The sequence below is a fragment of the Strigops habroptila genome, chromosome 3 (genome assembly GCF_004027225.2).
Source record: "Strigops habroptila isolate Jane chromosome 3, bStrHab1.2.pri, whole genome shotgun sequence".
In the NCBI taxonomy this organism is placed as follows: Eukaryota; Metazoa; Chordata; class Aves; order Psittaciformes; family Psittacidae; genus Strigops; species Strigops habroptila.
Window position 1 is genome coordinate 51,472,360 of NC_044279.2, and position 22,435 is coordinate 51,494,794.

Here is a 22,435-nt window from a genome sequence, read left to right on the forward strand (position 1 = left end):
ACACAGGTGTCCCTCTGTGAATAATAACATGGGCTGATGGATGATTTTTATGGGGGAACTGGCTGGAATGAAATCACATGTTGTTTTACCACAGTTCCACAGCACCGACACAAACTAAATAATATCAAACTGAACTGTGAATAGTAGAATATCTGCTGACGTGCTGTGAAATCTTTGAGGACCTAGCACAGGCACAACATGTTTGTCAATTAGGCTCAGCATGATTGCAAAACTGTCCCTTGAGGCACCACAAGGTGCATAATTTGCTTTCCTTTTCTTTCTTTTTTTTTTTTTCCCCCAAACACAGGACCATAGCTTTAGCTCTACTGCTATAAACTGTCTAATGAGAGTAATTCAAAAGTAATTCAGAGCTTCATAGAGAATGCAAGGGGTACCCCCAAGCATTTCACTCAAAGCTGCCTCTTAGCCCTCAAAACTACTTGCAATCTGGGAATGGCTGTTTCCAGGTAGTCTTGTCTCTGCATAAATTTTAATCCTCTATGTGCCCTGACAACCTTTTAGATACTCCTTCAGCAAAACTTATGTATGCAGATGGAGCAGCCTTAGCTTAGAATATTAAGGGAATAGTTTTCAGTGATCTTTTATTCAGCACGCCATAATCTGTTTTTGCACTCCTGACAGACTCCATGGGGTATAACTAGCATTCAGTCTCAATTCATTATTTTCTTTACTTTTCTTCTGAGAACAATAAAGCAATTCACAACTCATGAAGAGCAGAAAAATGCAGACACAATCTTTGTCAAAGAGAAAGATTTAAAAACGCAGAACAACAATACAAACTTTTGAAAATAGAGCCAGAGTGAGCTTGGAATAATAATAAAAAACAAATTTCCAAATCTGCTTTTTGGAAAAGACTGGAATTAATATACTTTCATTATTTCTTTTTTTTAATTCCTTTGGAAAATTGAAAAACAAATGGGAGGGAATAAAAGATAATTGGATGGCAAAACATAAATGCCAAAAAGTCAGAATGCAGAACTGTTTTTTTAATTAAAAAACCCCCAAAGCCACAAATGATAAAATCTGAGGACCGTAACTTTTCTTACAAAAGAAATAGAATCTCAAAGCTTGAGGAAGATTTTAGAAAATCAGCAAAGAGTTTGTTCCACGTGGCATTAGATACAGCAATAAAATAGTAAAGGGAATGATGTACACTCTAAAGTCTATAACAAATTCTTCTTCATATTCTGCTCCAATTCACAACACCAAAGTGTTCCGTTTCTGAGAGTCAAATTTAAAGCTTGAAAGGAGACAAGGAAAGTGATGGGAAACAGAGAAAGTGTATAAAGTCAAATAAGCTTTGTGTCAAGTCTAGTGGAAAATGGATCATTCCCCACCTCCTGAACCACAGTCACTATGAACTGAGGAAGTCACCATGAGACATATGAGCTTTCAATCAAGCACTGAGAAACCTGTCACAACTTCCCTAGTTTTCACAAACACAATACTTACGAAACCTGAAAATCAAAAGGTGTCAAATAACTTTGATCGTTTTAGAGTAGGTTATGATACATGCCAGATTAATTGGAGGTGCTGCGAGGGGGCAAATGGACTCTGTTTTCAGCTACTTGGAAAAGCTAAGTTTATTTGGGAGGAGAGGAAATGAATCTGCATCAGCTCCTTTTAGAGCTCAACAAGTGCCGGTGCATGGCAGTGCTTTGACATCAGTATGCTGTTAGAGCAACTATTATTGACATTTGGAAAATAACCGATATTAAGTAGTGCTGAGCCTGTGTGTAAATTTAACTTGTTATATCCTGTAAGGGTGTCATTTGATCTGCACCTTTGAAAAACTGAAGGGGTATGCACTGCAAATGAGAGTCTAAACAGGGCATGGCTGAGGGAACTGGGGTTGTTGAGTCTGCTCAGCGGGGACCTTATCACTCTCTACAACTACTTGAAAAGAGGATGGAGCGAGGTAGGTGTTGTTCTCCTCTCCCAGGTAACAAGCAATAGGACAAGAAGAAATGGCCACAAGCTGTACCAGGGGAGCTTTAGACTGGGCATTAGGAAAAATTTCTTCACCAAAAGGGTTGTCAAGCACTGGAACAGGCTGCCCAGGGAAGTGGTTGAGTCACCATTCCTGGAAGTATTTAAAAGATGTGTAGATGTGGCGCTTAGGGACGCGGTTTAGTGGTGGAGTTGGAGTGCAAGGTTAATGGTCAGGCTCCATGATCTTAAGGGTCCTTTCTAACCTAAATGATTCTATGACTCCCAGTTTCCTAGCGTGGATCTCCCAACCAGGCACTTACCAGACCCTTGAGAGCTGAACCACCTTCCTGCAAGTTAAAACTCACAGTGCTCTCTGCCATTGCAGCACCTGCTTCAGTGATTAAATGTTTGCCCACCTTACTACAGATATCTGACTCTCTACTAAATAGACCTCAGGCCTACTCAAGCAACAATGCTACTGATATTAAGTGTCTTCCCATACTTCTCCCATTTACATTATATTAAAATTTTCATGTTGGTCTTGCAAATCATTTACTATATTTCCCTTGAAGTTTCTACAGACCTGCTGCTAATCATAGGCCACATCTCTTCTACTGTCATCATAGCATCACAGAATAGTTATGGTTGGAAAGGACCTTAAGATCATCTAGTTCCAACCCCCCTGCCATGAGCAGGGACACCGAGCATTAAACCATGTCACCCAAGTCTCCATCCAACCTGGCCTTGAACACCGCCAGTGATGGAGCATTCACAACTTCCTTGGGCAACCCATTCCAGTGCCTCACTGCCCTCATAGTATAGAACTTCTTCCTTATATCTAACCTAAACTTCCCCTTCATTTCTTCATACAAGGTGCTCAAAGTAAAATAAAATCATTGGTTAATTAAAACCATACATGTAACAGTTCGAGACCCTCCTCTATGCTTGCACACTGCTTCACTACACCTCTGATTCTTGCAGCTACCTGTATGGAGCAAAACTCTTTGCTATATACAAAAACCCTATATGTAAAAATGACAAAGCAAATTAACGCATACTAATCAACATAGATGCATGTAATGAATTACATTTGTTTGCTGTCCAGGTTTGGGGTTCCTTGAGGAATTTTTATATAAGGAATCTTCTTGGTTAATGTTTTTGTACATTATTTGACTGGAATTACCAGTCAGGTGTCAGGACAATTTTTGCTGTTAATGATATAAACGTAGGGGCTGACCCACAAAATGTGGTCTCACGTAAAGCTTACATCAGTAGTTACAGCCAACAGGAAGGTAGAAAAGGAGAAAGAAGAGAAGATCACTGCAGAACAATGAATTGTTAGATGGAAAGAGGCAGTCACAGGCTTTTGCAGCTAAACGGCAGAGGCTGATAGTGGTAACCTGGGAAAAATGCTGGAAGAAGGGACAATTAAAGAAAAAACATTTCCAAAACTGGACAGTCCACTTCTGAATGCAAAATGCAAGTAAAGCAGATAACTTAAAAAAAAAAAAAAAAGGCAGTTCTATATGCAATCATCTGAAAATGTGAAATCTTCTATGACTCCTAAACTAAGAGAAATCAAGTCCCAGTCAACAAAACAGATGGCACAGTTTTTCTGGGCAACTGCAGCATGGCTGCCAGACACGGCAAATGTAATCTGAATGAGTGGATAAGTACAGGAAAAAACTTCAGCTCTGCAGATGAATAAATTATTATCAGAAAACAGAACCCAGATTAAGAAAAAAAACTCCAAACAACACAAAACCAAACAATAAAACCCAAACAAGAAAAACATAACAAAACAAACAACATAATAACAACAAACACAAAAAGTCTGTGACTTTCCAGCAGTTTGAATTAGGCTGATGAAAGAAATTTCCTCTCTTTCCAAGCCTTACTTCATTTACATCCTTAGTCATCACAACTGGAATTACATGGCTCCTACTAAAAAATAAAGACAGCTCATTCCACATATTTTTGATAAGGAATAAAAGCAGATCTAATGATTAGGTGGAAGTACATAAAGGCAGGATGCAAACTCCAGGCACATCCCTCCAACTACATTTTGCTTTTGATTTACTCTGAGTTACTCCCTTTGGGTGTTTTGAATGGTTCCGCCTTCCTGAAAGGGCTGTATGTGAAGCCCAGGGACCTTATTTGTGGAGGCTGAACTGTCTGCTTTTGCCTACTTTTAGCTACTGCAAGATATGTACACTTAGCTGCACAGGTTCTAGTGGCCAAAAGCCAATTTTCAGAAATGCTTTAGGCAGTTAGGAATGTCAGAAATGCAGGTGCATGTTTAGTGCAGTGGTTCACTGCTGTCCACCTCATCCTGTTCTCGTCTGGTGCCTTATTTAGAAGTCCATGTCCACCTCCTACCCCAGACCTCCAGCAGCACTGAGCTTCTGTAGAGGCACAGGACTATGGCTGCAGCCAGAGATACAAAGGTGCTGTAGCATGAGGAGGAAGGGACAACAGGCATGAGAAGGATCCAAACTGCTTCACATACTAGCAGCACTCCCATCCCCACTGCAGCCTCCTCGGGGTGTTAACAGCTGCTGCCAGCAGTGTGTTTGGCAAAGGGGCCAAGTTAGCAAGCCTGGCAGACCTCCTTGCTTTACCTCTGCTATTGATCTGCGGCAACCACTGGCCTAGCGAGGTATTTCTCAGTGCCTAGACACCATGGGAAACCCCGGGGATTCGCCTGCAGTCTGCATTTCACATGCTGTTACTGAACTGAGCAGTCAACTGTGACTTGAATAACATGTGGTTAAGGTAACACCTCTGTGGGGGACACATGAGTTAAATAGCAGTCTGAGGCACTGATTCAGTAAGATACTCCAGCACGCAGTTCATTGGCAGTATGCAAGCGGTTCTATGTACTTCAAAGGTGAGTGCTTACAGTATTTGCTAGATCCAGGTACTTAACACATTCTCAGTACACATGCTGAATTTTAATACATCTTAATGTATTGAAGATAGATCTTCCAAAAAGTCCATACCTGGCACACATGTATTGCTACTGTTCATTTAAATAAAAGATTCTAAGCATATATTTTGCCTCACTTCCTCCTTGGAGAAGAGGAATGTGTCAGAAATCATGCCCCAGTGGCATTTCAAGAGAAACATGTATTTATTAAAGGAGCTTTTCTATTATTTAGGGAAAATATTTTAATAATACTCTCTTCACGGGCATTATAAATACACAGAATATTAGGGAGATTTAAAAGGAGAACTATTTCCTTAACCATTGCATATTATTGTACAAAGAATAATTGGGTTTGAAATAGCTGATCTCAAGTGGTGCCTTCCAACTGAAACAGTTCTGTGAGTGCTTACCATACATATTAAGGTTGTGCTGACCTTTCTTTTTACTGGTGTTACTGCAGTCTTGTCTCACACTTTGGACAGTAATACTGACTTTCTTACCCTGTGTCAAAGACATCCCCTGCATGTTAATCTACAGACTGTAAAATAATAATGTCATAACCAGAACAGTAACACGTTATATCACATTTTAACAAAACACAAATTTGCTCATAAATCCTTTCTCCCTTATAGGGAGAAGCTCAGAAAGCATAAAGAGTGTACAGAGGAGCTACTGCAGTATATGCTGGGTAACATGTCTCAGGAATGATACAGATCAAAATTTAGTTAGGCACAATTCCCACTTAGGAACAGGCTGGCTGTGATGTGTGGAGGACAGAATGCTTCACATCACTTCAATACACACTTCCCCACTCTTGCAGGAGCAGCTGGAAAAATCTGCCTCCAAATTTCTTTGGCAAGAAAGATGAATCAAAGCAAATGAAAAACGGGAAGCAGGAGCTGATCGCAGTGGAGACACGTTCACTCACGTTCCAAAGTGTACACAGTTCAGCACAGAATATACACTCTACTGTCACTATTACAACCTCACTGGGGCTAATAAAGATACAGTGCACAAAGGTGATGAATGAGGAGAACCACACTTTCTATACATAACTGCATAAATTAGAGGTGGAAAACATATCCCATATAGATCATGTTTTTCTTTAAATGCTGGTTTCAAAACTATTCAGTGCTATATCTGTATCTTGCTGATTTAAATGTTCTCAGGAACTTTGGCAGCTCTCCACTTCACATTGACAGCTCTTTTGCAGGTAGCCTAAATTCAGCCAGCTCTTGGTAAATATATCTCAGCTGCCTTTGCTTTATGAGCACACTTCAGCCTTCCTAGAAAAGGCTTTGGGCCATTGTGTCTGCCCAGCACTGACTGCAGGAATCTGTCAGAAGGGTTGATGGAGCGGGTTGGGGGAGAGCCAGACAAGACACAAGAGCACTAAGACCCATCCACGTGGCAGGAAAATGAGCTCAGAAGTGTTCACTTAGGGATCTTTTGCTTAAGTGTGGCAGCTGGCCTGCCTTTCCAAAACCTGCAGGCTGGCAGTGGCTTCATACTTACTTCTGCACAGTAATGTGAACACAGCCAAAGAGAACACCTTTCATATGGGAATTGGCTTCTACCTAAAACCGCTACAGAACTACTAGCTATTAGTAAGATTGTGTCCTCTTGCCATAACCTGATTAAACAAAGGCATATTTAATGCTCAGCCAAACTCTTCTACATTGAAGACAACGTGTCTGAGCCAGCCCTTAAAGGCAACTCTCATTACCTTGGTTGCCCCCTCAACGCCAGGAGAAATTATCCACCTTGTTAAAAAAAAAAAACCAAGTGCAAAAGATCCCAGATAAAATTAAGCTTCTATTTGCCAAGCAGTGAACCTATAATGACGCCTTGCTTGAAGTTCTTCCTACAGCATCCATCATCATAGGTTGACTCAGAATTGCTCCATTCAGTGAACTCTGCTGGGCAATAATTTATTAATTAAAAAAAACCCCAATTTACAATCTGTGTTATTACTGGGCATTATCCTCAAAATACCTGACCAAAAGCTTTCTGACAATAAGACTGATCACAACCTCAGATGGCTTTGAAGCAAACTTCAAAGTTCTGGACCTGGTGGCCTAAATCATGTTGCTATTGTTAAGAATGAATTTCCCAGATTGAGTTGGCTGATACTCGGTGTCATACTCTGGAAGGATAAAATGTAGGTAATTGGCAGATATCCCCCAAATACCATTTCTTTTCCTACTGGGACATGTTATCACAGTTAAAATGCCAAACACAGAAGAAACTATATCCAACATTGCCATTGTCTGCTTTCCCCACCACCATGGGTTTAATTAACACCCATTTTAAAAAGCTCTTTCATACACCAAACTAATATTTAGAATTAATAACAGCAGTCTGGGTACGTCCAGACTGAGAACAACTGAGAACAAGAAGATAACCAATATTTATCTTCTCGCCTACTGAAACAGACTATACAGCAGGACAGAGAACAGCACCATAGTTTCATGAGCATTTTAAACCAGTGCTGTTGCTAAAAGGGGGCTGGGGAGGCGGGAGGAGAAGTCTGCTTCTCCTTTTGCTATTTATTCTTAATCCTCAGGTGTCCCCTTCTTCATGCCAGCACAAATGTTCATGAAATCCTGCAATAAATTGGATCAAAAAATAACTCAGGTTAAAATTAAACCAGCAAAGAAAACTCAGTTTAGTTTTAACCTGCATCGGTCCTCTTCCACTTCATCCTACAGTGGCAGAAATGATCCCTGTTGTTAAGGACAAGTGATCAGGGTCAGGCAGGTATATTGCCATGCCTTGCCATGCCGATGGAATCACCCTGTTGGTAGCATCTCTGCTGTGCTTTGACACTGCCATTACTGTCTGACATTTAAAATGGAGCACAGAAATATCTCAGCAAGCTGTGGCCTCTTTTTCTGGGATTTTTAAAAGTAGAATAATTAATATTTTCAATTCATAAGAGCTCATAGTCTCAAAGACAGCTATATCAGGTGAGAAAGACAGGAGAGAAAAAGATTTACTTTCTTATAGCTTATGAATAATTCTTAGCCATGAATTCTGTGTCAACCTAAACACTTGGACCACTGTATTCCTTTAAAATGGACTTATATTAAATATTGAAGTGCTATCCCTCTTGTGATTATGTTTGGAAGAAAGTAAAGGTATGTGTCCCTGCTCTGTAGAGCTGTGAAACATTAGCTGAGACAGTGTTAACAATCTTCATTCTTACTTGATTTTGAAATTACTGTACAGCATGTTATATTTAGCAGGAACTTGTTTGGCTTCTTGTTTCTTATGTTTTGTTCCTTTCATATTCCATAACGTGTAGCTATTAAATAGGAAGGTCCACACAAACATTAATATTTCCAACAGTCAGTTCTTTGGATCAATGATTTTCCCTGGTAGCACCAAAATATCAGATCGAAATCTACACTGAAACATTGATGATAAAAGAATAATTGCCAACACTCAAGCATAGATTATTTCTATTGATGAGAATCAACATCATCAGAATTTGAATAATTAATCAGGACTTGACTAATCCAGCAAAAGTGAAAATCACAAGTAGCACCCAACAGAAATCACAGTATCATGAAATCAGCCATGAATTATTAATGACTTACCATTGAGCCTGAATTGACAACATCAGAAGTACTGTGATTACTTGGGTTCATGCAAGAGCAAGCTATTCTGCAGTCTGAGCATTTTAGACACCTGTGAAACTACTGATGTACAGAAGTCGTCCCTTATGTAAAATTTGATTGGAACAAATGTAATACAAAGATATTACTTTGAATTTTTTCTCATTCTTACTCTGTTGATACCTCCACAAATCTCTCAGTGACTGATTCTCTCACTTTCACTGGTATTTAAAAGGAAAAAAAAGACTACTTTCCACACATTGCATATGGATCAGGACTCTGCTCATGGTCCTCCACCAAAACACAATCTTTCTAATCCCCTTTATAATAATCCCAGATGTGTAACCCATGGCACAACATGGCTCATTACTAGCATAGGTTAAAATACACAAATTATAGGATAGAGCAACAACTTTATTTTTCTATTATTTCTACAACCTAGAGTTATAAAAATATAGCAATTTTGAAAGAGAGAATTATTTGAGAATCTTGCATTATTACTATCAATGTTTTCACGCAGGGAAACCACAGTTAGCAGTTGCCCCAGTCAATAGAGTTCTGGGTCTCCTTCAATCATGAAGTCATTAACAGATCTTTGAAATCTTTGGCCAATCTTTGGGCAACAAGGCTAGAAGGTGGTCAAGAATATGTCAGCTGTGTCACAGAGGAAGCTGGAGGGTGCAATGCACTGAAGAACACAAGGTGCCAGGTTGAGAAGATGCCTGCTATGCTCTTCTGAACATCCTACACAGGTGAAACCAGGAGAGAAGCGCCTTCTTGAGATAGCAATCAAATGCGTAACGGGAAAGCAGCAAGCCAAGCTAAGATACGGTCTATCCTACCACCACAGGGGCCTTGGTCCTCTCCGACTCCTTAGAGGGAGGTTTGTCTTAAGGCACAAGAACTCAGATTTCCCTGCACTGCTTCAAGTACAAGCGCATTAATTGCAACTGGCCTTTGTGAGAGGAGCACAGAGAATGAAGGAGGATTTGAATGACTACATACCATCTGCACCTGAGCAATAACTGCCAACTGCTACCAAAGTTCAATTCAGGGAAGCACTATGACATTCTGAATTTACGGTAATTTAAATCCATGCCTCCAACTTCTGAGCTCTGTGCAGTTCTCTTATTCTTGGTTGTGCTGAATGCATCCCTTTTCCCAACTTAGCTCTACTGGGGAAGATGACAGATCTGTTTTCTGACTTGTAGGTAACTTTGTTCCTGTGAAATGGTGACAAAGAAACTGAACCAGTTGGACCATACTCACAAATTATATCCAAATTATTTTTATCCAAATAGGGGTTGACTTATTATGCTTGAGAAAAATTACAGCAAACATCTGGAAAAGAACTACATCTTACAGAAATAATGCAGGAAATACATTTTCATAGATGAAGTGAGTAATAATGTTAGCAGGTATTAGAGTAAAACTGTGTTGTTGATATACTTTGACTTAAGGTAAGATGTTAGTACTTATTAAATTTCTATTTCTGTTTTTCTATTCAGGCATTTTGGATTCAAACTAAATAGCTGGAAAATAGTTAGAATACCTTCTGGTTATTTTTTTCCTGTTTGGCAGATCATGCTATGCGTTTCAAGCTGCAAGATACATTAGGACCGTAATATTTTATTTACTCTTATTTGCATTTTTTATAAAACACTTGTGTTCAAAGAATCATAGACATCAAATATGGAAAAGATTTAAAAGTTAATCCTCATGTCAGTGTGTATTTGTTTTCTATAGGAATTAGAGTACAATCTCACTTTATTAATCAAAAGATAATCAAATGCAAGGCTGTTAATAGCTGAGAAGTTACTGATGCAAGTACAGTACAGATATCTGAATATCTTCATTCTTATTTTGCCTTCTGCCAAATATTACATACATTCAAAAAATCTACAGCAGACCTAAGGAACAGCAAACTACACTGGCAACTACCACCTAACAGTCTCATTGTCCATTTTTAGCTTTTTTTCCTAATTTAATTTAGTGCATTATTTCTATTTACATCCTTTGGTGCTCACATGTCATCCAAGTCTCTGATATGTATACACTTTGCAAGTACAAATGTTAACCATATAGCTCTACTGTACGGGGATTCCTTGATGTACTGGCCTCTACTCTTGATTTCCTACATAGTTACAAGCTTCTGTTTGCATTCTGAGAGATATGCACCTGTCTTCCAATGTTTCTGCTGAGATGGGGTTCACAAGGTATTTCTAAAAAAAATACCTGATAAAAACTCTTTAGAATCCTTCACTTTAATGAATCCTGCAAAATTAACAGAATGAAAGCAAGATTTACACAGATTTACTGGATGGAAGTAAAAAAATGTGAAATACCCAAGTGAGATCTCTCATCTGTTCAAGGAGGGAAACAGAAAGATAATCTGTCATCTTTGGCTCTACTTCACAAGATGGTCCATCTCTAAGCAGATAGACCGTCTGTCTTTCATGTTTCATCAGTTCTATTGTCTCATACATCAGATGATTTCTTTGTTCATCAGTCTTATAATTTTTAATGACATCATACATATGATTGCCTTGGCCCCAAGGACTGTAATTATGAAAAAGAATTTGGTGAGAGGAATTAAGGTGCCTGAGCATTATCAACTTAAATATAGTAAAGAACATGTAGATTCTGTCTTTTACACACAGTGCAAATTAGTCAAGCTTTAAGCATTTTTGTGCTCTTATTCAGCCAAGATTAGGGAAAGCTAACCTTTAACTTCTAAGAAATTTAAGTTATATTCAAAAGCAATTAAATTACGCAAAAAAACCACCCCAACAACAAATGCGGGGGGGGGGGGGAGAGAGACACAAAAATCCCCCAAAAGGTAAGGAAATGAAATTTCAGATTTTACATATCCCAAATGTATGGGAACAACGCATGCTTAAAGTCTTTGTTTAAAATGTACACAAGCATTGTGAATATTTGGTGTGAAGACTGAAAGATTCAGCACAGCAAAAACAGCCTCAATTCAAATAAGATGTTTTTCTCACAGTTTTTGGCTTCCTCTCAAGAGAGCGATGCCACAGATGAGTGGAGACAAACCAGTTATTCTTTGAAGTAGCAGGACTTCAGAAGTGTTTTAAAATGCAAAGAGCAGGTTTCTGCCCAGAGGAACATAGGAAGCAATAACATTGGGTTTTCATCTTTGTGGTTTACACTGATATGTTACTACACTGTTGAGTAAAAGAAAGTTGTGTTCTTTTAGTCAAGTGATCAAACATGGAAGACAGCTCACATTTATCTGCTTAGAGATAGTGCATCTTGTAATGTGACTTTTCTATGGACTATGAATGCAGACTATACATTGCAGCTCGAGCTTGGATAAGAGACAGTGAATGTAAATGAGGAAACTGAGTCCAAGAGCTTGGTTTTCATTCTCTTGCATGCAACAAGAGGCCTTGCAGAAGGATCGGGATAGACTGGAGCATGGGGCAGTCATCAATGGTGTGAAATTTAACAAGAACAAATGCTGGATTCTGCACCTGGGATGGAGTAACGCTGGGCACAAGTATAAACTGGGAGAGGTGTGGCTGGAAAGCAGCCCTGCAGAGAGGGACCTGGGGGTGCTGGTTAACCGTAGGGTCAAGAGCTGCGTTGTATTGAGAGACAGTGCCCCCTCACCTCAGGTACTCTGGGCAGTTCTGGGCCCAATGGTCTAAGAAGGATGTCAAGGTCCTTGAATGTGTCCAGAGGAGGGCAACAAAGCTGGTGGAAGGACTCGAAGGCATGTCCTATGAGGAGCAGCCAAAGGACACTTGGTCTGTCTAGTAAGGAGAAAAGGAGGCTGAGGGAGGACCTCATTGCTCTCTGCAGCTTCCTGAGGAGGAAAAGTGGTGAGGGAGGTGCTGGTCTCTTCTCCCTGGTATTCAGTAACAGAACTCCTGGGAATGGTTCAAATTTTCACTCAGAAAAAAAAAAAGTAGAGAAATACTGGGAAATTCTCACAAATGGGAAATCCACACAAACTGAAGGAGGGGCTTAAGGACAGGTGGTAGGCTTAAGATTATGCCATTTTTGAAAGATGTCAAGTTGGAAACCAGAGGAACACAAATGTATGTTTTGTGGAGAGAAAAAAGAAAAAGGGATGAGAGGGAAAAATATGGTTACTAAAACTTCCAGCTGTAGAAATATTTTCCTGAAGCACCACATTGAGAAAATACTTTGCATCATTACATAAATTTCCCTGTAGCAAGAAAATGTGCAACCATACGAAATCTATATTTATCCCTGAAAAAAACATAAAAGCAAACCAATTCATTACAGTTTCATTTCAATAGAAAGAGACCTAATGCAGTGAGGGAGCTGGTTTTTTGCATGACAACTCCCTGTGGAAAGAAAAGGACTGAAGCATGAATGGGTCCATGGATGGGGTGCTGCAAAAAACCACCCTGACCCCGAGGCTCCCATTTTGCAGCAGCCATTTATCCACTGTACACTGCAGAAAAGGGCTGTGCATGTAAGCACAAATAAAGGGAATGAAGGAGAGGAATAACGTAACATACATACAACATACTGGTTGTCACAAGCATTGTTTTTAGATACCTACCTTTCCTCCTGTGTGTACTCCGGCATCACCCTTGTTTGGAAGCAGTTTCAAGATCATCTGATGTCAACCTGCTGCAAATTTCTGGTCTACCAATGTGTCATTTTAGCAAGCCAAGACGACTCATGACCGAGTCAGACAAGCACTAGAGACACCAGGGCTGTGCCTCCCTTCCTTAACTCACTTAGCCCAGCTCATGGGATCACACTTCACTCTGGGCTATGTGATTCCATGCCAGGAAGCCAAAATGTGGCTGATGTGAGATTGTATGTCACAATGCCTACTTTTCCTTTTTTCTGAAAAACAGATTATTCTGAGAAACAGATTATCATCCACCGATTTCTTCTCATTCCTTCTATAAGGCAAGCTGCACATTGTTTTTAATAAATATGCATGTATCTTGTTTTAATAAGTACTATACTGTTAAAAAGTAATCTGTCATACCATAATTTTACTTTAGGCAACACCATGCTTTTGTCTGTGGAACTACTCTGAATAGGGCTATATATTCCTTTGTTAATGCAATTCATGGAGTCATGACCTTTAGCAACACAGGGGGAAACGCATCTGCTGTGTCATCTGACACAATCATGCTTAGATGGGAAATCATTTACACTGTGAACTAATGAGTTTGAAAGCTCAGTTTCATTACTCAGTTAACTATCACTTTAAAGCTTTACAAAATCTAACTATGCACAGTATCATGGTCTTCAGTGAAAACCAAGGAGCTCAAAGCAAAAGCCTCACTGTCGGAGCCTGGCTAATGCTGTTGACTTCCAGTAAGAGTATGCATAGCCAAAAATATCTGCCAGACTGCAGCAAAAATTTAGAAGTGATTTTCAAAATCAATAAAGTCAATTAAGATGATTAATTTGGTTATATTAAGAATTTTATTTAAAAATACAACATTCTAAGAAAACACCCATTTATATCTATAATACATTAAAAATAATTAACATCCACATATAAGATATGCAAACATTAACAGATTTTGAGAGTGGTGACAAACTTCCTAAGAAGGGGGTGGAAAGTGGTAACTCTTCCAAGAAATATTTTTTAAACTGTGACTTTCACTGTGTTAAGATATCACATTCTATAACTGACATAGTGCTGTGTAGACTATTTTAATGCCAGGAGTTTAGATATCAGAGAATTAAAATTACCACAAACCCACGTCTCAGAATATAATATATGAAAGAGCTGGTGACCCAGATGTCACCTTGATTAAATAATAATATTATTATTATTATTCAGTAGCACTTAAGGATGCCTAGCATTTTGCAGAATAAAAAAAATCATTATAAGACACATACATAAACAACAGTCCTCCAACATAGATGATGCCATGAAGCTTTTGCTTATTTATAAGCAAAACACTTTCCAAAGTCTTTTCTGTCACATGCCACTTTGTCACTGACCACTTAACTGCTGGCAGCACTGGGATGCAGTGGTTTGACTCTTGCTAGTCTGGAGAGACCGAGTCTAAGACACTGAGTAGGTGACTTAAGAGAAACATATCTCATAGAGTTATTACTGCTTCCTGATGCAGCTGAAAAACAAATAAAACAAAAAGAAAGCTGAAGGGATTTGGGAGGGGGGGATATTATATACTGTTGTCTTCTTACAGTTGTCACAGTAGAACAAAAAAGTATTCTAAAGATACTGCAAAAAGGTCTGGGAATCAATCTATTTGGGAGCCAATGCAGCAGGTATGGTGTACAATTTTAATTAACCAGCAGCACACTGGAGCAACACTGGACAAGCAAATACTGTTTCCAGGGTACTATAGATTTTCAGGTGCTCCACAGAGAATCACACAACGGAACACAATTCCAAGTGGGGAAAAAAAAAGACTTGAGAGAAAGGAGCCAAACAGAAAGAAACATGTACAGGAAAGAAGGGCAAATATGAAGGAAAATCAAAGTAAGAGGCATGAGTCAGCAGAAGCATGCTCAAACACCTTAATAAAGCATTCGCTTTACTACAGCAGTTGAAACACTCCAACGTTTTTGTGGTATTTGTTTAGAATAGATAAGAATGCAGCACATACCGGAGATAAAGAAAGCTCTTATTAAGAGAGAAATGGCCACAAAACAATTCTTGATTAAGATTTGACCCACACTCTGGATAACATTTAATTAACCTCCCCACATAAAGGAGTTAAGAATAATCCTGTAAGAGGAAAAAGCAGCACAGAGATAGCCTTTTTTTCTTTTTCTTTTAAATCTAAGGTCAAAAGAATAACTTTCATTGTAAGAAGTCAGTCATTTTTCTGAAATACTGTTTGTTTGCTTGCTTGCTTTTAGGAGAGATTGCTAAAAACTTAAGTCAACTAACCTATCTGTTTATAGTTACAATCTTTAAGTACCTGGGGGTATCCATTTAGGCTTCTTATCTGTAACAGGACTCGATGTATGTAGAGGCCTTCCAACTGGGCCTGAAGAACTCGACATCATCTTTTGTGTTGGCTCAGATTTTTGTTCCATTTTCCCAAAAGGAGAAACTACAGGTGATACTTAGTTGGAAATAAAAAAAAAAACCTTAGAACAACACTCTTTAGCAGAGAAATCATCACACTGCATAAGACGATTGCTCATTGTGCAGCACAAGCTCTCTGTATTGAGCGAAATAATGTTACTAGATTGTCACATCTTTATCAGTATATATTTATAAATTCAGTCCTGTTATACTCTAGAATTTCAAACCTGGTTTGAAAACAAGCAGTATAACAACTTCTTCTTGAAGACCTGCCAAATATTGGATTTCTAAGAGGGAAGGTTCTTCTGTCAGCTACACAAAACAAACCATTCCTTGTTATAACTAAACCTAATTTTAAACTAAATTACATGTTTTAAATTTAGGCCTGAAACTAAAACACATTACCAAGTCAGACACAAAATTAACACCATGATAAGTATTTTCTTAAGCTATTTAAAATAAATTGCATTAGTGATACAGTGAACAATTAACTCTGAAAGGCATGAGTATCTACTGGTTTTCGCCAAGTGGACAGTACAACTAGCTTTGTTTAGCTATCCTTAAATTAAAAATTCATAAATGCAACTGCAAGAGGAGGATCTGAGATTATAATTGAAAAAAATTATAATCTTCAGATCACTCATTACTTAACCTTTTCTTAAAAGCTAGATATAGTTACATAAATAGAAATGAACTGCCTATTCACTTTTGTCTGCTTTTCTTTGTAAGAAGCGTTAGTTTACTATAGTGTTCTTTCTTTCAGGATTTTTTTCTACTCTCTTCCTTTTACTATGCATATAGTCCTTCATTTTGATCATAACCCTGCACAGTCTATCCATCTATTCCTTCAGTGAAAATAAAAGGGACGTTCATTATAAAAAAGTCTATTTCAAATTCATCGTACAAACTTACCTGTAGTATTAATCTTGGATTTGGGAGTTTTCTTCTCTCTTTCAGCTGGCATCTTTTGTCTGGTTTTCTTTTTATTTCCTCTGGCTTTCTTTTTTTCCATAGCAAAGTCTTCATCATCACCTTCACTATAATCTGAATCCTCTTCTGACTCCTCCTCACCTACAGCAAGGAAAAGGGATGTCATTTCTTTACATGAAATACGATCTACTATTACTCCAGGGCCTTCTAATCACACTCTGGACATAAGAACTCAGGGTACCTTAAAAATACAGTAAATCAAATTTGCACATATGTATATGCTGGACTGAGAAAGAAATAGCCTCCATAAAACATCATGTATTTACAGAATTTTTGGCCTGTACTTTAATAATGGAACACCCTGGTATAAACTGCATACAATAACGATTTAACAGCAGAATTACCAATATTCCATGTGCAAGATGAAAATGTTAAAATTATTTGGCAGGGCTTCTGATTTTTACATATTCTTAGTCATGACTAAAGTGGAAAAACACTATGTCTAATTTCAGCTGCAAGAAAGATTTTATAGATTCATAATTAAAAAAAGATACATTAGCAAATCTTAAAAATAGTTCTTTATCAACAGGAGTATCTGGATGATTTCCCTGATCTTTTATTTCACTGGCAATTCCGGAAATACTCTGCAATAAACCTTGCAGTAAGAAATAAAAGAATGGATAGACACATTAAACATTGGGGAATGAGAGGTGATTAACATACTCTTCAGGTATTCAATACTAGGCTGCTACCAGAAGCCGAGCATGATGCTACCCTGACCTCCAGTCAGATGCAGCATTGTCTTCCAAGAGTTGAGAACTGAAGCAAGGAAAGAAGGAAGGCTACTTACTTCTTTCGATAAGTTTAAACAAAGCAAATACTAGGAGCACTAACACCAGATACTACCCCAGAGTCACCATTCTGATGCAAACCCCGGACAACAACAGGAAAAATGAACACAGGCTCTTTAAAGAGATGAAACCATCCTGGACAAAGATGACAGAAGAAATTTGTTCTGACATACTTCAGTAAATGCAGAGAAGTAGTATAACTTATGCCAGTTTGGCGAATGTGTATGAACAAGCTCCAATGTTTAGATTTAATGCCAAAGTGCAATTGAGATGTCACTGGTATTAAAAGACGATGCTTCAGTTAGGGGTCGAGGGGGAAGATACAATAGAAGCAGCATGCATTTCACTGAAAATGTTAACTACATTTAAGGCACCAAATTCAAAACACATCTAAGGGTTTTTATAGAGGAGACCTTACTGGGTACACACTCTGGCTCAGAGTCAGTAGCGTGCTCTCTGTCATCACTGTCAACGGTCAATAACTTCTTTGGACGTGCAGGAATTTTAGATGCTGCTGTCCTTTGCATACCATCAACCCTAGGTACATCATCATCCATAACTTGATTGAGGCCTAGAAAGCAGAACTTAGTCTAATTAATTCAAATTCACAGGAAAACTATTATTCTTCTCAAAAAGAGGCAGGCATTTGAGCCCCCAGAATTTATTTTTGAGATTTTGAAGTATACTATACAGAAGTGTATCACTGGCACTTGTTTTCATGTGATTTTCATTTTACTCTCTCGACTGACCAAACTGTAAATTCTGGTTGTGAAAGTTATCTGTAATCCAACTACCAAAAGGACAGGCGACCAAAAACAAAACTGAAAAAATTAAAAAGTTTCCAATGGCACAGCAAATGTTTTGGTTATGTTTAGCTGATGCTTAGCTATTATGGACCCATTCAGGAGCTGAGGCAAATGCAGCTTCTTGAAGAAGCAAATAAACTCAGCATCTGAAACCATCAAACGTCTGTTTCTTTTTCCAACAAACTTTTAATGATCTGCAACAATCTCATTCAGCAGTCCACAGGTTTTCCCATTTTAAGATTGGGATCAAATTTTTAATGAAAAAGTTGCTGCATCCTTCAGTCTCTATTTAAGACAAAGACTATTTTTTTCCATGTAAGTGAAAAACAGAAACCAGTGGAAACAAGAAGAGATTAAAATACTTAAATATATCTTGAAATTTTGTATCTGAAAAGACAGAGTATGAGAACAGCTTACCTAAAAGTTCACTGTCTACACTGCAGTTGGAAAAAAGGGGTCTCCTTTCTGATTCAAAATCCTTACCTGTTTTAGGATCCAGAAAACAAACAAAAAAGAATATAAAACATAAGTACACAAAAAACACATTGTAAAAGGTTAAGATATTAAGAAATAAAATAGCTAACATTTTTATCTGTCTCTAATCAAACTATATGTTTGGAAGATCTTACAGAAAAGTTATTTTCACCCAGAAAAAAAAAACCAAAAACCAATAAACAAAACCAAACAAACCCATTAAAAAACCAAAAACCAACTAACCCAAACAAAAAACCAAACCCCAAAACATAAGAAGAGAGACTACCTAGAAATTCTCATTTCCTAATCATGATATCTTGAAATAAAACATGACTTTCAACCTTCTTCACTGTACAAAAAATTGTCATGTTCAAGTTCACTACACATAAATAATGTTGCATTGAACTGTAAAATAACCTTGTTCTGAATTTTGCACCTCAGGGATATTTGCAGACTTTTCTTTGACGGATAAGGCTAAGGCAACTTCCAGATCTCTCTGATAAAGTTTGTCATCCAAAGATATCCTGAAACAAAAAACCAAACCCCCAAACATGCTAAATAATAAAACAATGGCATGAGTGTTATAGATCTATTTCTGATTCACTGAACTTTGTAAAATTCAAATACTTGCAAAGATATTAATATTTCAATATGTACAACATATTATAAATATTACTTCCTTAAATGATTTAGACAAAGTACACACTAATATTTAAAGCACACTATACATAAAGGTATTATGAATTGCAAAACATTGTAAGTGTATATATGTATATATATAAACTAATAACTGGTATTATCAGAGAAAGTTATGTTTGCTTGAAATACCACACCGAAATGTAATATTTATATACAACTTTACCACCAAAATACTCAGATTTCTTTTTTCATTGACACTGACTTACTATTTTGTATCAAGCTTTAAGTACATTCTCTTTTAAAGAGTCATTTTTTAAGTGTCTTTATATTTCTCGGTTTTAGGAGTCCTTAAGTAACTCAGAAATGTTACATGCACTGTAGAGATATCTAAACAAGATCAAGACATGCAAACCTGTTTCTGCACCTACGCAGGCTGCTCACTGGAGCTTTTTAGAGCTGTAACAAAACAGACACAGCTCACTACTGAACTCGGGCAACTTTTCCCAACTCTATGCATAATTACATTATCCCTGATTTGCAACTATGCCAATAAAGCTGAAAATCTTTATTATGCTAATATGCTATTGTGTGTTTTCAGCTGCTTAAAACTTGGGGGGCTGAGAGGGGAGTGGGATGTGATGTGACACCAAACTGTCACAACGTTTCTTACCTTTTACTAGGTGTCTGCTTTGGCGGTGGAGTCAATTCTTTCTGTGGCTTTTTTTGCTTCTCTTTTTTCTCCTTCTTTGGCTCCTTGAGCTGTGTTCTGGATTTTTTACTTGAAGGTGCAGCTATACATGCAAAGTCTTCATCTGTTTGGGAAACAGCAACAAGCTTTAATGAGTTTTCTTATATACTTCTGTATGGCCAGAAGTTGCCCAACTTAATTTCATCACAGACTGAAAATATACTAAAGGTGACCTTTTTGAAATTAATTCTATTTTTAAAGGATACAAGTGTAACTGTAGTACTCTTACTTAAATGAATTTTAAATGAAAATTTAACAAGACCTCTTTGCACAAGCTTGTATTCAAGAGGTAATGATTTCAGTTTTTACTACCAATAAGGCAATAAAGCTTAAATGTCCAATGTGTTACCAGATTGCCAGTAACTAGAAGTTCACCTTTTGATATGCTGAACAGTTATCAATTATAACAGTTATCACTGTCATTAAACAGTTTTGGTTTCTCAGTGTTTTAGGAATTGTTCCCCTTTATGATTCCCATTCTTAAAAAAAACCATAGGCTGCTCCCCTTTTTCTACCATTTTCATATTGCCTCTTTCCAAATCTAATGCATTTCTCCAATTCCAATGAAAATTAGAAGGCATGAAAACATATCACAGTGAAAAATAAGGGAAAAAAATAATAATCTTCAGTATTGTCTAAATGATGGTGAACCTTAGATTAAATCACTGATGTTTCTGACAATTTATACTTTTCTTGAACAAGTTGTCGCTTATAAACTGTCATGCACCAAATAGAAACTAAGAACCCACATTAATTCATATGATTCACATGACATCTTGAACATTATTTCCTTTTGCCCTCCCCTTCTCACCAATTCAAACTGTTCCCCAGATTCTGCAAAAAGGATGGAAAAACCAAACCACCACCAAAACCCCAACCCCAAACCAATCATGAAGACAAACAAATTCTGTGAAAAAAAAAAGTGTAATACCTATTAGGTATTCCATTAGAAGGTATTACATTTACTATTAGGACAGTTTTGAAAACAAATAACCTGCAATCTGTTTTTCTTATCAATGTAACTCAAAATTTGACTGCTATGTCCTTACCCAAAACCCATCAAGACAGAGAGCTGCATCTTAGATCTACATACAGATGATTCATACCTCCTTTATATTTTCATTTAAACCCCTTTGAACAGGTAATCAGGACATGGAGCAACCAACTACCACTGTAAACTGGGTCAGGGAGAGAAACAGACTTTCCTGCAACAAAACACAGTGTATTCACCAGTTTCCTGACATACTGCTGTTATACTCTGGCTTACAGCCATTATATTCTTGTTGAATTATGGTATTTAGCAGTGTGCCCAGATTACTTCCAGTGAAAACAGTAACAGCCTTCTCAATGAACGAATTCATTAAGGGCACTCTGATGATATTCTGGGTGGTTACATTAATGTTTGGCATTTTTGTTACATACAAGAACACGCTACTTACCGTCATCTTCCAAATCCCCAAACTGAGAATAACTAACAATTTTCTTGTTCCTGTGGCAAAAAAACCAAACCATACACTTTTAAACCTTTCACATTGAGTATCTTGACTTGTTAACACTTGATTTTTGGGCAGATCACGTTTTACAAGAAAAAAGCAACACACGTTCAAATGGATGCATAATCATCCAGTGCTAGTATATACAATATGGTTATTGGGAACAGCTTCTAAACAAATCTTAAAATAACAGTGCTTTTCCTTCTTCTTGTTGCGGGAGCATTGCATTCTCCTTTTGCCCACACCATCTCAGAGCTGCTACCGTACAGCGGAAACTACTTATCTCCCGGCTCACTTTTTAGGCATTTGAAATGTGTTCTCCGCGCACCTTCCAGGCCGTTTCCCGTGTGGCCCTGCCGTCGCTACAGTGAGGCACTATCCTCCCCAGCGGGAGGCAAAGGCGGCGCTGCCAAGCCCACCCCTCAGCCCGGGCTCCGCTGCTCTTCGCGGGTCACGGACACTCCCACTGCCCACCCCAGGGAGAAGCCCCGCGCTTCCCTCCATCTGGAAAGGAAAACGGCGCAGGCCTGTCCTCAAGCCCCAGCGCTAGAACGGGCCACGGAGCGGCTCGGTGTGGGGGGTCGATGTGGAGGCTCGATGTGGAGGCGCCGGGCTCCGGCGGGGCTGAGGGGACCCGCTCCGCTCCTCTCCTCTCCCTCAGCGAGAAAAGGCCGCGCGCGCGCCTCACGCTTTCGAGGAAGCGTGAGGAAGCGAAACGCAGCGCCCCGCGCGTCTCCTGGCGGCCGGTCCTCGGAGCCCCCTGCTCCGCCGCCACCGCCCTCACCTCCTCACCGGCCGCGCCATCCCCGCTCCGGCCGGCGCGGAACACCCGCCAGTAACGACGCTGCTGCCCCGGCCCCTCCCTCTCTCCCTCGCCCTCAACGGCGCGGGAGCGGGCGGTCGTTCGGCACATTCGCTACAATGCGGGAGGCGAATGTGCGGCTCCGGACGCGAAG

The 22,435-nt window shown here is 38.7% G+C and overlaps 1 protein-coding gene across 6 annotated transcripts; it reads right to left on the bottom strand.

The window, feature by feature from the left end:
• Positions 1-13,931: 13,931 nt before the first annotated feature.
• Positions 13,932-22,398, bottom strand: RAD51AP1 (RAD51 associated protein 1). 6 transcript variants are annotated; one of them, XM_030478946.1, is made up of 9 exons: positions 22,264-22,398; positions 21,426-21,475; positions 19,909-20,050; positions 19,017-19,123; positions 18,543-18,608; positions 17,738-17,890; positions 16,451-16,609; positions 15,429-15,575; positions 13,969-14,609 (listed from the first exon to the last, which is right to left on the bottom strand). In XM_030478946.1, exons 1-9 carry the CDS (start codon positions 22,281-22,283, stop codon positions 14,482-14,484), a joined length of 972 nt encoding a protein of 323 aa, XP_030334806.1. In that variant the 5' UTR covers positions 22,284-22,398; the 3' UTR covers positions 13,969-14,481. The 6 variants fall into 6 exon arrangements, with proteins under 6 accessions (XP_030334810.1, XP_030334806.1, XP_030334808.1 ...); XM_030478950.2 differs by lacking the exon at positions 17,738-17,890 and having other exon boundaries at positions 13,932-14,609; positions 22,264-22,383; XM_030478948.2 differs by lacking the exon at positions 18,543-18,608 and having other exon boundaries at positions 22,264-22,383.
• Between the last annotated feature and the right edge of the window lie 37 nt (positions 22,399-22,435).